We start from the raw sequence: 16,874 nt of genomic DNA, 5'->3' as shown, positions 1-16,874 counted from the left end.
GGCCTACCCATCCCTCTCGCCCCCCTCCCGCTGCACTGGCGGAGGCTTAGAGCGCCCCAGGATAGACAAAGCGCCCGTCTCTCATTGGTCAGTTCGCCCAACGCAGCGGCTTCTCCCGGCTCGGTGTGACCAATGGGCTCATTGACATGCAAATCAGAGGCTATAAGTAAGGCCGGGGAGTGGTGGCGCCGGGAGGGGGCGGGGGAGAGCGCAGTGGGGACGCCCGAGAGCCGGCTGGTGCAGAAGCCGCCCCTGTGCGCTGCTTGCCAGCTGCTGCCTCCTGCGCCCCTCCCCCAGCCCGTGGTGTCTGCGCCGCGCTCTGCCATGGCCCCGTCCTCTCGGCCCAGCAAGAGCCGGCCCAGCCGGGAGGAGGAGGATTTCTGTGACGCGAGAGGAGGGGACAGGAAGGTGAGCCGGGCGCGGAGGGGCCCCGGGCAGGAACCCCGGAAGGAGGGGGGGGTAGGGACTGCAGGATCGCCTCCCCCCGCCGGGCGGTCGGTGCAATGGGGCTGCGCCTGGCCTGCACGGGGCATGCGACGGTTGGTGCAATGTGTTTTTCCCCTTCTCCTTCCCCAGGCCAGGAAGCCGCTGGTGGAGAAGAAGCGGCGAGCGCGGATTAACGAGAGCCTGCAGGAGCTGCGGCTCATCCTGGCCGACACGGAGGTAAGGCTGCGGCAAGGGCATGCGAGCGGGGGTGGGGGCGCCGCCCTGGCGTTGGGGGTCCCTGGCGCGGGGCTGATCGCTGTCCTCTCTCGCCGCGCCCCGCGGGCAGTTTCAGGCGAAGATGGAGAACGCCGAGGTGCTGGAGCTGACCGTGAAGCGGGTGCAGGGCGTGCTGCAGAGCCGGTCCCTCGGTGAGTCCTGTCGGGCACGGGAGATGCTGGGGGGAGAGGGGAAGCAGCATCCCTCTAACGATGGGGCTGCAGTATCCCGAAAAGTGACGTGTCAGCCGTGCTGTGAAGGGGGAGGGGCTGGCATAGCCAGAGAATGGGGATGGCTGGGTAGGCCCAGACCGCTTTGAGGGTCTTGGGGTGAGGGAAGGGGCTCACCCCTTTGACTCCAGCTATGTATGTTTCCTTATGGGTGCTGCTACTGCAGAAAGTGACAAGCTGCACCGGGAGGCCAGCGAGCGGTTTGCAGCCGGGTACATTCAGTGCATGCACGAAGTCCATACCTTCGTCTCCAACTGCCCGGGGATTGATTCCACTGTTGCTGCCCAGCTGCTGAACCACCTGCTGGAGTCCATGCCTCTGAACGAAGGCAGTTTCCAGGACTTGATCGCGGATGTTTTGTCAGAACCCTCCATCGCCCCCTGGCCTGGCAGTGAGGTGCTCTCTCAACCAAGGGGGGTGTCTCCTGCTGCTCCAAGCCTGGCTAGCGCCACTTCAGCTCTTCTTTCCCCTTCCTCCAGTGAAGAGACCTGCTCTGATCTGGAAGAGACAGAGGCCGAGCAAAGCCCGGCCTCCCCAGCTGGACTGGACAGTTCCAGGACACACAATGTGCCTTCACCTAGCTTTTCCAAATCTATGTGGAGACCTTGGTAAATAAAGAAACTGCATAGGAATCAACAAAGATCTACCTAATAATGGGAGAATGTGAGCACTGTGTTCTCTTTACAGCCATTGGAATGGACAGTGGGGCTTTCAGATGGTGCATTTGTGTGTCTAACGTTACTGTATTTCAGGACTGCATAGATGGCACTCTTACACTGTCAGACCCTGACAGGTTAATTGTTAAATGTGTTAACATTTCATCTATTTGTGTGTGAGATGTTTTGTAACTTTTGGATTGTTTAGGAGAGTTTGGGGTGGTGGGAGGGAGGAAAGGGGATTTTTTGTAGCAAAGCTCTTTGGTGGATGCACAGCAGTATTTCACAGCCTTGTCTTTCCCTTGGCCCTTATAAATGGCCCAAATATCACTCCCTTTTTCTATTAAGAAAAAGCCCTTGTGCATTTTATATCTTGGTGGTTAACTCAATGAGAGGTATATGACTTAAGTGTGCATGCACAATTTTAAGCGTTATAGTGATAGTAAAGATCCCTGAAAGGGATTGGTGTGGCTAGTATCTTTATTATTTAGTGGTCTAGACTCTTGCCTTCAGTGAAGGAAGAGTAAACTAGAGATCAGTTGGAATTAGACAAACATTTAAAATATTGGTGGCAGGGTGTCTTTTAGAAACAAGTGTTTTATGCACATTTTGCTTTTAGCACATCTGAGTTTATTGTGACTTTATGTATATTAGGTGTCAAATGTTTTATTTTTAATCTTTTTAATAAAAATATTGAATTCACAAATGATTGCATGTATTTTGGAGTGTGATACACTTCTAACCACTTTAACATTAAAAATCCAGTTTCATGTTGTTTGCTATTAACAAATTTGTATCTGTTTTGGACACAATGCTGGTAATTTAGCACTTAATTCTTGTACTAAGCATTGTTAGCTCAAGTATTGCAATTTGAATGTTTCTTTTGTTTAATATTGAAAGATGCTTAGGATATTGAAGGGAGCAGTGTAGTTGTGTTGTAGGTTGACTTCAGAACACTAAAATTCCTGGGCATGGTTACATGAATGCCATTCTAAAGAAACTACTCTTAACTTGATTTCCCCAAGTAAGTCTCTTTTTGTAAAGCTGTAGTTATAATTTAAGTACTAGGCAGATGCTTTACTTGTGGCTTAACTTTACCTGTACATTTTTTCTGCTGAGGAATGATGGGTGTTGAAAAGAAGTGTGTGAAATAAATTTGAAAATTTTCTTCAAAAAGGAAATACTTCCAGTGACCTTGGGAGCATCAACATTCCTGTATACAAGGTGATACACCTCAGTGTTCCTATTTTTGGAAGATATAGGCTATTTATGCTGTGATATTACCTTTCACAGAGCTGTCATTGTAATAGGAAAAGTATTGTGACGTTGCTTCCTTAGTACATTGAGGTATTTAAGCATAGAACCAGCTAGGAGAGGAAGCAAAATAAATACATGGGGATTAAGACATGTAACTTTCCTTTGTTAACAACCCTATGGAACAATAAAATCAGATACCTAAATTATTGGTAGACCTCTGCTTTGTAACTTTCTTTAAATTATCTGATGCGGGTGTTTCATTCACAGCTGGTACAGAGTTGTTTGTTTTCCCCAGTTGTGCTAAAATTCTCGCCTGCCTTTGAACTAGCAAGAAGGGCAATGCTCCTCAAAGGGAGGTGAGAGTACTGCCTGTAAAGACCTTTCTGCTTTAGGGAGGGAGGGTGGTGTTTTGATGTGTAAATGGAAGTAGTGGCATGGACAGTTCAGCTGAAAGTAACATCCAAAGCACAAAATGACATCTCCTGGAAACTGGCATTTTGCAGAGTGAATGCAATCCCAGATTTGCTTTAAAAAAAAAAAAGCCATTGCCCTCCAGTAATACATTCATTTTGAAAACTTTATTCTCAGCCTCTGCTCACCAATACTAATGCTTTATAGTGACACCCCTAAAAGATGTATATTATCCTGCAACATTAAAAACATTTGGCCTTACTTTCACCCTCTAGCAAAGAGTTTACTTATAAAATTCTCTCAAGGACAAGGTAAAACCACAGGCTGTTTCCATCCCCAACAAAAATGTTCAGCATTTTAAAGCCCTAGGCCAGGAATCACCAGCTAGCAGCGTACAGAAAGAGGGACCTGCCCTAATATTTCTCCTCACAAGTAGGAAAGGGAAGACAAAGTTAACCTGCTCTAAGGTAGTGAAGTGGTGTGCATAGTGCCCCCTGCAGCTTAAACCAAGCATAAGACATAATTGAGCTTAGGTTGCATGCACTTGCCTGAGCTTAGAGATTTAAGTCATCACGAGACACTTCTGGTGAAGTCCTGTGCATTCATCTGTCTCAGACCATTTTCACCATCAGTCACACACATCCAACATGCTGCTCTGGCAGTGGTTGTTGTCAAGCTCCTCCCCAGTGTACAGCTTGTGGAGAGATTCCCAGGCAGTAGGGGAAGTGCTTCAGAGTCTGTGGGAAGTGCAGGGGCAGCTCAGCTTAGTTTCATTTCCATGAGATGAAAGACTCTTGGTTAGGGCTCTTCTGATGCCCCTGTGAAAGCAAAGTGCAAATCCTGACACTTCCATGATGGAAACATGGCCAAGAGTCAACATCAAAAATGCCAGCTTTGGTTCAGCAGTGGATTTTGTGGCTAACAATAGTCTTTCCCCCACCCTACCCCTTTGTAAATGACTGTAGATTGAGGGCAAAAAGCCTTGGAGAAAAGCTAGATGGTAAATACTGTGATTCCCTAACTATATATACTCACTCACTCTCTCTCACACCCACATGCCCTACCTTTTCATGTTCTGCATTGTGCTACAGCTGAAGGGAGAAAGCGCTGCCTGGGGCATATTTAGCCCACTCCAGAATGTTACAGCAGTGGACTGATGGCTTTTTGTAAATGTCATATAATATAACAATACTCTAGTGAGTGTTGTTGCATATTTGTTTTTAGCAGCACAGAGAGAATGACATACTAGCCCTGTAGCCATGCAGGTCCCCAGTGTGCTTTTTAGATGGTGTTAGTGGAGAAACTGTGTCCAAAACAAAATGTACAAACAGCATGAAGGGGAGGAGGTTTTAGTTTTAGGCATGTTAACTAAGGGCATCTGTCTGCTCTTTTAATAAAACCAGAATGCCTGGGTATATATAACAGCAACAGAAACCAAGTGGGTATACTCCATCCTTCCTGAAGGGAGGGAAATCTACCTTTCTGTTTATAATTCTCAACAGTGTAATAGTTCTAAGAAAAATCAGCTGGGCCCAAGCAATATAATTAGCCCCCAAAAGCGTCAAAAGCATTTTAGAAATGTGCTAAAGTAGGGGATTTTTTTAAATCCACAAATTAGGTTCACAGAAAGTTTACATCCTCTGATTATGTGTTGCTGGATTTCTAAATTTGCATTTCTGTACCTTACTGGAAAGGTGTCAGATCTAACACTTCCCTGGCAAAGGCAGGAAGAGGTGAGCGTTGGGGAGGGAAGGAGGTTTCCAGCAGCTCTGATGAAGAAGAAAAAAAATATATCAATGCAGCCCTTTTCAAGTTCCCCCACAGAAACTGCCTTTATTCTTTTCCATTCCAAAGTAATATAAACACGCTCTCTGATCTGACACCACACCCCATTGTAAAAGAAAGAGAAGCAGCCCACAAAAAGAGGAGCTCGTGTTTGATATGCAGTTGAAGGCTTAGATAAGGATGTAGTCATTTTCTCTCCCCCTTCTAGTGTATGTTAGTTACTCACACCTGTTGCAGGGAAGACTTGATCCTTGTTAGAGCAGGATAGTGCTGATGGTTAATTAATTAAACATTCTTATAAACATAGTGGCAATACCATTAAATACTTTTGAGCAACTGTATCTTGGACAGAATGTAGAACTTAGTCATCACTTAAAGGTTCACAATCAAGGTTGCTATATTCTAAATTTGACCTATCTTTTCCTTATTTATGTTAGCCAATGTGTGTAATTCCCCAGTTTTTCCTCCAAACAGATGCTTGAATTCTCTTAAGAAAAAATAAAGGAATAAAAAAAAATAATCAAAGTCAGCAGGCCAGTACTCCTAAGCAGTACTGATACACAAACAGTACAGGAGGAAAAAAAACAAAAACAAAACCCCAGACAGATTTCATTTCAAGCTTTCCAGAAGTTAGTCCAACAATACTAAGGACTAAGATTTTTAAAGATATGAAAAGTGTTCTGATAAGGAATATAAGCCATTATAATTGATTTTATATGCATGGTTTATTTTTAGCCAGAGACAAAAATAAAAATATATATGAGCTACTGGAACTCCATCCTGACATCTGAAATACTTCCTTTGTCTTGTACAGCCACTAATAAAATACTTTTCTCCTTCAAATTCTCCCTCAAAACTCATTTCTTCCAGGAAGCCTTCCTATTACTGATTGTTGGTATTACAGTCATGCCTAAAGGCCCCAATGAAGATGGGGCCTCATTGTCCTAGGCTCTGTGCAACACCAGCAAAGGACAGTCCCATACCATCTAAACACACAAGTCAAAGGGTGTCAGAAAAATAACCTAATTATTCCCTTTGGCCAGATGGGGACCTGAGGCACTAAGACTTTGCACAAGGTTACATAGGACACATGCAGCAGAACCAGGTATTGAACCAAGACCTGAGTGTCAGGCTAGTGCCTTAATTACAAGGCTTTCCTTCCTCTGCGAAGCTGGCCTTGCTTTCCTGCACCTGAACTATGGTTCTATATACTATTTATACATGATCTGCTATGGAGTGCCTGAGCCCAGAAACCCTTACACAGATAGTCCTTGCTCAAGTAGTTGGGCCTACTGAATTCCATTTACCTTTAAATTAAGCCGAATAGGCTAGCTGTGTGCTATATGGGCAGGGCATGTACAGTAGAAAAAAAAGACACTCATTCACTCTCTGTGTGACTGTACTTCTGTATACATCATTGGTGAGACTGACCATGGAATATTGCGTGCAGACTGGTGTTCACATTTTAAAGAGGATGTGGAAAAACTGGAGAGGGTACAGAAAAAGAAACTGAAATGATTCAAGCACTGAAGAAAATGCTTTATAGGGAGAGACTTAAAGAGCTCCAGCTGTTTAGTTTATCAACAAAAAAGATTGAGAAGTGACAATTACTGCATATAAATATCTTCACAGGTGAAAAAATACCAGGTACTAAAGGGCTCTAATCTAGTGGAGAAAGGCAGAACAAGAACTAATGGCTGGAAGCTGAAGCCAGAGAAATTCAAAGTAGAAATAAGACACTTTTTTTTTTAAAGTGATGGTTAATCACAGGAACAAATCATCACAAGTGGTGGATTTTCTATTTCCTGAGGTCTTCAAATCAGGACTGGAAAATATGCTTTAGTCAGACAAGTTAATGGGTTAAATACTGGAGTAACCAGGTGAAATGTAATGGCCTGTGATATACAGAAGATTAGATCAGATAATCAAATAGTCCCTTGCAGCATTAAAATATATGAACCCATGATTCATGAAGATTTTATATTTGTCCTTCAAAAGAATGGCCATATTGGGTCATACCAATGGTTCATCTAGTCCAGTATCCTGTCTTCCAACAGTGGCCAATGTCAGATGCTTCAGAGGGAATGATTTTCATTGGGTGAGCCCTGGTTGTTGTGTTGTGTGAAGGAGTAAACTACTCTTCTTCATTCATTTTCTCCACACAATTCATAATTTTATAGACCTCTATCATATCCCCATTAGTCTTTTTTTTTTTTTAAAGTAAGATGAACAGTCTAAATCTATCCTCTTATGGTATCTCTTCCATACCCCTAATCATTTTTGTTGCCCTTCGCTGTACCTTTTCCAATTCTAATACATCTTTTTGAGAAAATGTGACCATATCTGCACACAGTATTCAACGTGTGGGATTACCATGTATTTATATAGGGGCATTATTATTTTTTTTGTCTTGCATCTTCCTTTCCTAATAGTTCCTAATATTTTGTTAGTTTGTTTTTTTTTATTGTTGATGCACATTGAGCAGCTGTTTTCAGAGGACTATGCACACAGACTCCAAGATCTCTTTTTTGAGTGGTAACAGATAATTTAGACCTATTATTTTATATGTATAGTTAGAATTATGTTTTCCAACGTGCATTACTTTGCATTTATCAACATTGAATTTCATCTGCCATTCTATTGCCCAGCCATTCAATTTAATAAGAGCTCTCTGCAACTCCTTGCAATCAGCTTTGGACTTAAATATCTGAGTAATTTTGTATCATTTGGAAACTTTGCCACTTCACTGTTTACCCCTTTTCCCAGATCATTTATGAATATGTTGAACAGCACTGATCCAAACCCAAGACAGTCCCTTGGAGGACCCTACTATTTGCCTCTTTCCATTGTGAAAACCAACCATTTATTCCTGCCATTAGTTTTGTATCTTTTAACCAGTTATAGACCCACGAATGAGGACCCTTACCCCATGACTGCTTACTTTGCATAAGAGACTTTGGTGAGGGACCTGGTTAAGGGCTTTCTAAAAGTCCAGGTACACTATATCTACTGGATCACATTTGCCTACGTGCTTGTTGACCCCCCTCAAATAATTTTGATTGATGAGGCATGACTTCCCTTTACAAAAGTCATGTTGACTCTTCCCCAACATATTGAGTTCATCTATGTGTCTGATAAGTCTGTTCTTTATTATCATTTCAACTTATTTGCCTGGTACTGAAGTTATGTTTACCAGCCTGTAATTGCTAGGGCTGCCTCTGAAGCCTTTTTAAAAAATTGGTGTCACATTAGCTAATACTAGTCATCTTCAACAAAGACTGATTTAAGCAATAGGTTAAATGCCACAGTTAGTAGTTCTGCAATTTCATTTGAGTTCTTTGAGAACTCTTGGATGCATACGATCTGGTCCTGGTGACTGATTTCTGTCCAGTTTATTAATTTGTTCTAAAACCTCCTCCACTAACACCTCAATATGGAACAGTTCCTCAGATTCGTCACCAAAGGAATGGATCAGGAGCAAGAATCTCCCTCAAATCCTCTGCAGTTAAGACACATGCAAAGAATTCATTTAGCTTCTCTGCAATGGCCTTATCTTCCTTGAGTGCTCCTTTAGTACTTGGATCATCCAGTTGCCCCACTGATTTGTTAGCAGGCTTAAGAGGTACTAAATAAGGGGCATGGCTACACTTGCACTTCAAAGCACTGCCGTGGTGAAGTTTCGAGTGTGGTCGCAGCACCAGCGCTCGGAGAGAGCTCTCCCAGCGCTACACGTACTCCACATCCTCTACGGGTGTAGCTTGCAGCGCTGGGAGCTGTGCTCCCAGCGCTGCGGCACTGTTTACACTGAGGCTATACAGCGCTGTATCTTGCAGCGCTCAGGGGGGTGTTTTTTTCACACCCCTGAGCGCGAAAGTTGCAGCACTGTAAAGCGCCAGTGTAGCCATGGCCAAGAATTGCCTCTCCCCGTGTGGGTTCCAGGACAAGCTACTCCAAGAAGCAGTTATTAATGGTGTCTAGACATTTTTTATCGCTGTATCGCATCCTGAGGTAACATACACAGTCAGTATGGGGATAGCTGAAATCCCCCATTATTGTTGGGTTTTCTGTTTTTGTAGCCTCTCTAATCTCCCTGAGCATTTCATAATCACCACCACTGTCCCAGTGGGATCGTCGGTAGTATATTTCTGCTGTTATACTTAGTATTCAAGCAGGGAATATGTATCCATGGAGACTCTATGGTACAGTTTGATTCATTTAAGATTTTTTACTATATTTTACCCTTTGCTGTCTTTCACATATAGTGCCATTCCCCTACCAGCAAACATACTCTGTTATTCCTATATATTTTGAACCCTCGTATTATTGTGTCACATTGATTGTCATTGTTTCACCAAGTTTCTGTGGTGCCTTATGATATCAGTCTCTTCATTCAATACCAGGTACTCAGGTTCACCCAGCTTAGTATTTGGACATCTAGCATTTGTATACAAACACTTACAAAATTTGTCAATATTTAGTTGTCTGCCATTATGTGATATAATTGAATGGGACTCTTTTTCATTTAATTGTTTCTCTTCAATTCCGACCTATCCTTTATCAACATTTGTCCTCTCCTCTTTACTAAGGTATAGAGAATTCCCTTTAATAAATCCTCCCCTAAGGGATGTGTCTGTCCAAATTATGTGCTTCTCCACATCTGTCGGCTTTCCTCCAGTTCTTAGAGGAGTTCTTAAACTATGACCTTTGTAATATTACACAAGAGCAATTTGGTTCCATTTTGGTTTAGGTGAAGCCCATCCTTCCTGCATAGGCTCCTCCTTTCCCAAAAGGATTCCTAGTTCCTAATAAACCTAAATCCCTCTTCCCAACAGCATCATCTCATCCATGCATTGAGACCCTGCACTTCTGCCTTTCCAAGTGGCCACAAGAATGCTATCATGAACGTCCCAGACTTTAATCTTATCCAGCAGCCTAAATTTGGCTTCCAGGATCTCCTTCCTTTCACTAAGTCATGGTTACCTATACGTACCATGACCATCAGCTCCATCCCAGGACTGTGTGTAAGCCTTTCTAGTTGTCTCACGAGGTCCACAACCTTTACTACCAGTAGGTAATTCACCATCATCACAAACCCAACTATCTATATTCTAATATTCGAATCCCCCATTACTATTACCTATCTCGTTCTAATAACAAGGGTCCCTTCCCCCAGATGATACCATGACATAACCTTGAAGGAGGGTCCCAATCATGATTTTTAATTTAGATATGACAAAATAATGTTAATCTAGACTGAAAATATATATTTTTTCCTTTGCGCCCGAGAACCAGAAAGGCTTAGTCTTTGCATTAAGAACTAAAGGAGTTAGTAGTCATGGTCATTCCTCTGGATCCACAAATAGGTTACAAGCAGAGCTGGGTCAAATTTTTTTCTATTTTTTTTTTTTTAAAACCACAACCAAAAATTTTGGTCAAAGTTGTATGGCTTTGTGTTTGAAAACAAAATAAAACAAATTGTAATTAATTTTTTAGTTTCTGGTAAAAATATTGCTTGAAAAAAGTTTTTTGTTTTGATTTTTAAGTTTTAGTTTTATTTATAATCAAATTTTATTGAGGTTTAAGGGGAAAAAAACATTTCAGTTTCCCTATGAGGTAAGGCAGTCAGCATTTTTTGACCAGCTCTAATTTAAAAAACAAAGTGTCCTTTCCCTGCCTTTCCTCTGACACTAGTATGCTCTTGTTGATATGCCAGGGAAGTGGATTGGGTCATCAGTGTAGGTAGTTTGAATCCCAATTTAGCAAGGCAAGGCAGCAATTCCTCATTTATGCTATTTGATTTCCCCTTGTGCTCTCATCTCTCTCCAGTTCCTTCTGCGATATCATCCACCTCATACTACTCTGATTTCTCAGACACTCCAAAACCTTTAATCTGTGTCCTTTCCTGCCTGTGTGTGTGGGACGAGAGAGAGGTTTATTATTTATTAAAAGCAGCACCTTAACACTCTGCCACTGGGGCACCACACCTCCCCTCTTTCCTCCCTACTTGCCCAAAAAGGTGAGGAAATAAGTTCACCTTCATCACAATTTTAGGAGCCACTTCAGAGCGATTAATTTGATGGAATGGCTCTTCTAGATGAAAGATCCACAGCGGCGTTCCAGACTGTATATACTGTACATTCCAATAGGGCACGCCAAAGCAGGGTGACTTCATACAACTTGTCAGGTAGCATGGCACCCTTTAAAAGTGTCCTTAAAAAGTAAGGCAGGTTACCAGGCACCACCTAGAGCCTATACAGATTCAAAGATGTATTATCAATGCATCATCACTTTTACAGACCCATTACAGAGAACTTCATATCAGAAATGCTTGAACATGCATCAGATAGAGGCACAGCAAAAGAACAGAGAAAAGCTAAAAGCTTTTCCTAATGTTTCTGGAAAACCATGCACTGTGCTAAACTACCCCAAATTGGCCATTTGTGATCTAATGTGTGACAGTGGCTAATCTTGGATAACAACGGAGTAGGCCTTGCAACTGACAAAATTCTGTTTCCTGTGATGGGCAGACAGAAAAGGGCAAGCGAATTCTATCATTAGCTCTGCTACTAGTAACGGAAGCCCCAACCACTCTTAAAGCCTTCCAGCAGCTCAAGGATCATTTGTAAATAGTGGCCACATGCCTCATTCCACATTCTCACAGACCTGTAGCAAAAGGGTTACAGGTGTAAATTTGTCCTTACCTACTCTGTGCCAGTGAGTGCTACTCAACATTTGTAGCCAGCCTCCACAAAATGACAGTCTTTGGTCCATGAAGACGAACTCCCATGCAGGCTATAGCAAGCTATAGATGCTCACCACCTAGTCTCTTCCAGGTTCCCAACACTCCACATTGAGTAGGCTTAAGCCTGGTCCAGAACAGACAGACACGTCACATGGTCAGAAGGTGGGTGAAAAAGGCACTAGTATCAAAGCACTAGATTCACAGAGGCAATGCATAGCTCATTGTGCCCTTTCTTGAAATCCAGAGATTTGCTCCTGAAATCCACCTACCAGTTTTCTCACCAGCCACAAATCCTCTCCCCATCCATTATCCCATTAAATTGACTGCCTGTTTAATAAGCTAGCACTGCTCTGCACTCCATGGTGATGTTCAAGCTAGTACAGATGTCCTGGATAGGGACTTGTGCCAGGAAGGCTGCCAGTGACGCCTGACCTCTGGTCGACTGGGCTGTTACTATCAGTGGAGGGGCAACCTGTGCCAACTCATAGCAAGTATGGATGTAGGTGGTGATCCAAGATGAAAGCCTTTGAGAAGACACTGGAAGGCCTTTCATCCTATCAGCCATTGTGAAGAAGAGTTCAGCTGATCTATGAAAGGGCTTAGTATGTTCTAAGTAGAAAGTCAAAGCCTGCCTGACGTCTAGGGCATGCAGACACCTGTCCTCGTTGGACACGAGGCTTCAGGCAGAAGACTGGGAGGAAAATGTCCTGGTTAACATGAAAAGGCGACACCACCTTTGGCAGGAAAGCAGGATGGGGATGCAACTGAACCATGTCCTTGTAGAACACCATGTATGGGGGCTCTGACACAAGGGCTTTAATCTTGGAGACTCAGTTCACTGAAGTGATAGCCACAAGGAAAGCAACCTTCTGCGACAGATGTGAAAGAGGCTTGAGGCTCAAAGGGCAGGCCAGTGATCCTAGAGAGGACTAGGTTGAAGTCCCATGGGGGCACCGGGTCCCAGACTGGCAGAAAAAGTCTCTTAAGGCCTTTCAGAAACCTGATCATCTCCTCATGGGAGAATACTGATCTGCCCTGGATGCAGGAATGGAAGGCTAATATGGCCACCAGGTGCATCTTGATCAAAGAGAAGGTGAGACCCTGATGTTTCAAGTGAACCAGGTAGTCCAAAATGGACTGCAGAGAAGACTGGGTCAGAGAGATCTTCTGCTCCACAGCCCAGCAAGACAAGTGCTTCCACTTCAACAGTACGTCGCTCTAGTTAAGGGCTTTTTACTCTCCAGTAGAACTCGCTGGACTTGACTAGAGTCGGTCTGCTCCTTCAGGTTCAGCCATGCTGTGAGGTGGAGAGGGGCAAGGTTCAGGTGCAGCAACCTCCTGTGATCTTGAGAGAGCAGGTCTGTATGTTTGGGAAGTGTCCGTGTGGGTGTTGTTGCCAATTCCATGAGCATGCCGAACCAATGTTGGTGAGGCCATGCTGGGGCGATCATGATGACCCTGGCCTTGTCCCTCTTGATCTTCAGGAGCACCTGCTGATGAGTGGGATCAGCAGGAAGGCATATATCAGGTCGCCTGTCCAAGACAGAAGAAAAGTGTTGGAAAGCAATCCACAGTTGAGCCCTTGAAGGGAGCAGAACCATTGACACTTCCTGTTCTGCGTGGTGGCAAACAGGTCCACTTGGGGAGTTCTCCACCTCTGGAAGATCATTTTGACGACCTCTGAGTGGAGGAACCACACGTGGTGAGAAATGAACGACCTGCTGAGGCGATCCGCCAGCATGTTTTGGACGCTGGGGAGATGTAGAGCCTCAGTGTGTATGGTGTGCCGGATACAGAATTCCCACAACCAGAGGGCTTCTTGACAGAGGGCCAAGAACCATGCTCCTCCTTGCCTGTTGTCATAGAACATGGAGCTGTATTGTCTGTCAAATATCTGTACCACCTGACGGGACAGCTGCAGAAGGAATGCTTTGCAAGCCAGACTGATGGCTCTGAGCTCCCTGACACTGATGTGTAGTGCCAGTTCTTCCCATGATCACAACCCGAGTCTTTAAGTGTTCCGAGGTGGGCTCCCCAACCCAGGTCGGACACATCTGACACTAACATCATTGTGGGCTTCGGGGTTGCAAAGGGTATTCCTTAGGACATATTTACTGGGTTGAACTACCATTTATTCCACAGTGGTAAATACTTGTGGCGGAATTGTGAAGACCTTGTCCAGGTGGTGCCCAGCTGGGGTATAGACTGACACTAGCCACATCTGGAGGAGTTTGAGACATAGTTGGGGGTATGTCTAACTATGTAAGTACATGCTGCTATGTGTCGTAGCAGCCTGAGGCATATTCTGGCCGTGGTGATTGGGTAACTGGTAAGTTGGACAATGAGATCTGACATTGCCTTGAACCTGGGGTCTGAGGGAAAAGGCTCTGGACTCTATCCAAGCCAGAACTGCCCTGATGAACTCTAAATCTCTGCACTGGGACCAGTGTGGATTTTTGTTAGTTTATCAACAGATCCAGCGCTTGGCAAGTGGCTTGTACCACCACGACACTGCAATGGACTTGCACCCTCGAACGACCCTTGATGAGCCAATCGTCAAGGTATGGGTAGATTTGAACGTCCTAGTGACTCAAGCAAGCTGCCGCCACCACCATGCATTTCATGATCACCCTTGGTGCTGTAGCCAGGCCAAATGGAAACACTGTGAACTGGTAGTGAGCCTGTCCCACTGCGAACTGCAGGAACCTCCTGTGTCTGTGGAAAATTGAGATATGAAAATATGCATCCTTCGGGTCTAGGGCAGCGTACCATCTTCCAGGACCAGGGAGGGGATAACGGAGGCCAGGGAGACCATGTAGAACTTCAGCTTTTTGAGATATTTTTTGAGGGTGGGGGGGAGCCATCCACGGCCCTTATACCAACACATACACACACCACTCCAGAGGGCATCAGAGCTGGTCCCCTATGAATACGACTGAGGGAAAAACTTCCAGCGCTGGTGCATGTGGCGAGCATATACATGAAATGGACATGAGCAGGCACTCGAATAATAATATTATGACGGGATAGTTTGCACTCATACCACTTTCTTGGGTGACTCAATGAGATATCATACGGTAAGTCCAATGAGGGTGGATGAATAGTTGGATGAGGGGCTTCAAAGCTCTTCTAGCTGTTGCAGGAAGTGGGAAAAGTGAGTGACTTCTTTCTGTGTCTGTACTGAATGAAAGCACAATGGCACTAAGGGACACTCACTCTGCTGTGGGAAGCATCACTCAAATATAATGCAAAAATCAAGGCCCTGACTACTTGTGCTTAGTGAAGATCTATAGCTGGTGTGGGCTGGTTTTGGTGTTTTAAGAGCAGAAGTGTTAACTGGGGTGTCCCAGATAAATTTTTATTTGGGTAATTACATTCTACCTACCAACATTCTGTCTACAGTTACAAACGGGATGCTGTATTCTTAGCTTTCTACCCTAAACTGTTGGATAGTGGCACTGTGCACTGTTAAAGAGCTGCTCCATTCCAACCCAGTGGCTGCATTTCCATGGTGTGCAAGAGAGTTTTGTGTAGAATAGATCAGTGGTTCTCAACCAGGGGTCTGGCACCTCATAGCGGGCCATGAGCAGGTGTCAGGGGCTCCACCAAGCAGGGCCAGTGTTAGAGTCACTGGGCCCAGGGCAGAAAGCTGAAGTCCCACTGCATGAGTCTGAAGACCAGGCCCTGAGCAACTTAGCTTTGCAGGGGCCCCTGTGACATGGAGCCCCAAACAATTGCCCTGCATGCTACCCCCTAACACCAGCCCCGGCTTTTATATGCAGAAAACCAGTTACTGTGGCACAGCTGGGCCATGGAGTTTCTATAGCATGTTGGGAGGGGCTCAGAAATAAAAAGGTTGAGAACCCTCTGGTAGAGACAAACTGCTCTGGAATCTTTTATGTTAAATAGATGCAATATATAACCTAATGCCACCTCTCTCTTCATGCTTAGTTCCCAAAATGTTTCACAAAGGAAGGTAAGTATCACTATTCCCATTTGACAGGTGGGGAAACTGAGTCAGAGAGCATTTGCCCAAGGTCCTACAACTGGCAGAGCAGAGTTCAGAATCCAGGTCTCTTGAGTCCCAGTCTAGAATCCTGTCCACTGGGCCACACTGCCTCAAAATGACACCATTTCCAAGAAATTATTTTCTTGCATGAAAAAACACACTTTCCTTCTGTGAGTTTCTACTGTGACGTATCCCTCAGAGTCAGTTTATGGTGGACACAAAAAAAAACCCTACAAAGGAACTTCCATAAAGCTTTGAAATCACTGGAACGTATCCCATTCATATCAGTCCATATTTTTCTCCAAAGCTGAAAATTTGCCAGATAAAGGAAAAAACACTAGTCGGCAAATTGAGTGGGTAATTTTACAGATCCTAACACACTTAAGGTGGCAGAGGTTCAGAACAGGGCCTTCTCCCCCCTCTACTCATCATCAAGTCTTTCATGAAACCAAAGGAGGCTTGCAGCTAAGTACACCATCTGCTCTTGTTAAATGCTGCCTTGGCCTTTTTGTACCTGACTTTACATCATATACCAAGTGGCCCACAAAGGAAACAAACTTTTTCCCTTTTCCAAAGTAGGAAAAAATCTACCACTAGTGATTCCGCCCTTCCTTTCTCTGATCATGGAATTGTAGAGTCACCACTGAGGGAGACATAAAAAGGTTTTAAAGGAAAAAGTTGTCATGTCTCTCAAAGTATTCTTTATGGGCCCAATCCTGCACTCAGCAAAATGCATGGGATTTCTTAGCCCCCCTCTCTCAGTACAAGACACAGAAAGACTTGTGGATAAGCTGTTCTTCCAAAAGCTAAGATTTACATGGCAAAAAGTGAATGGAGAATAGTTTGCGTAAATGACATGCATACACCCTATCTTGACTAGCTGGCTTTGTTTGCGCACCCAAACATTTTTATCAAGATACTTGTAGATTTGAACAATGGAGCATAAAATAATTAGATTAGCAAAATAAAATTAAAAACAGGATATTGTCCAACAACTTCCTGAGCATTTGGACCCTCTGATGCTGTCAAATATATTAAAAAAGATTCTTACCTGTAAAGATTCTGTTGTCAGTTTAATGAGT

At 44.1% G+C, this 16,874-nt stretch overlaps 1 protein-coding gene across 1 annotated transcript; it reads left to right on the top strand.

Annotated features, from left to right (window-relative positions):
* Positions 1-205: 205 nt before the first annotated feature.
* Positions 206-3,048, top strand: LOC115657929 (transcription cofactor HES-6-like). Its single transcript, XM_030576288.1, has 4 exons — positions 206-408; positions 577-663; positions 773-854; positions 1,099-3,048. The coding sequence occupies exons 1-4, from the start codon at positions 325-327 to the stop codon at positions 1,542-1,544; spliced, it is 699 nt and encodes a 232-aa protein (XP_030432148.1). The 5' UTR covers positions 206-324; the 3' UTR covers positions 1,545-3,048.
* Positions 3,049-16,874: the final 13,826 nt, after the last annotated feature.

The sequence above is a fragment of the Gopherus evgoodei genome, chromosome 9 (assembly GCF_007399415.2).
Source record: "Gopherus evgoodei ecotype Sinaloan lineage chromosome 9, rGopEvg1_v1.p, whole genome shotgun sequence".
In the NCBI taxonomy this organism is placed as follows: domain Eukaryota; kingdom Metazoa; phylum Chordata; order Testudines; family Testudinidae; genus Gopherus; species Gopherus evgoodei.
The sequence above is the reverse complement of the archived record's forward strand: the minus strand, read 5'-3'. Positions and strand labels throughout refer to the sequence as shown.

Excerpts from the sequence above, each read along its gene's own strand:
- LOC115657929 (XM_030576288.1), top strand. The coding sequence starts at position 325 with ATGGCCCCGTCCTCTCGGCCCAGCAAGAGCCGGCCCAGCCGGGAGGAG. Across the intron at positions 409-576 it reads CGAGAGGAGGGGACAGGAAG|GCCAGGAAGCCGCTGGTGGA; the intron begins GTGAGCCGGGCG and ends CTCCTTCCCCAG. Across the intron at positions 664-772 it reads TCATCCTGGCCGACACGGAG|TTTCAGGCGAAGATGGAGAA; the intron begins GTAAGGCTGCGG and ends CCCCGCGGGCAG.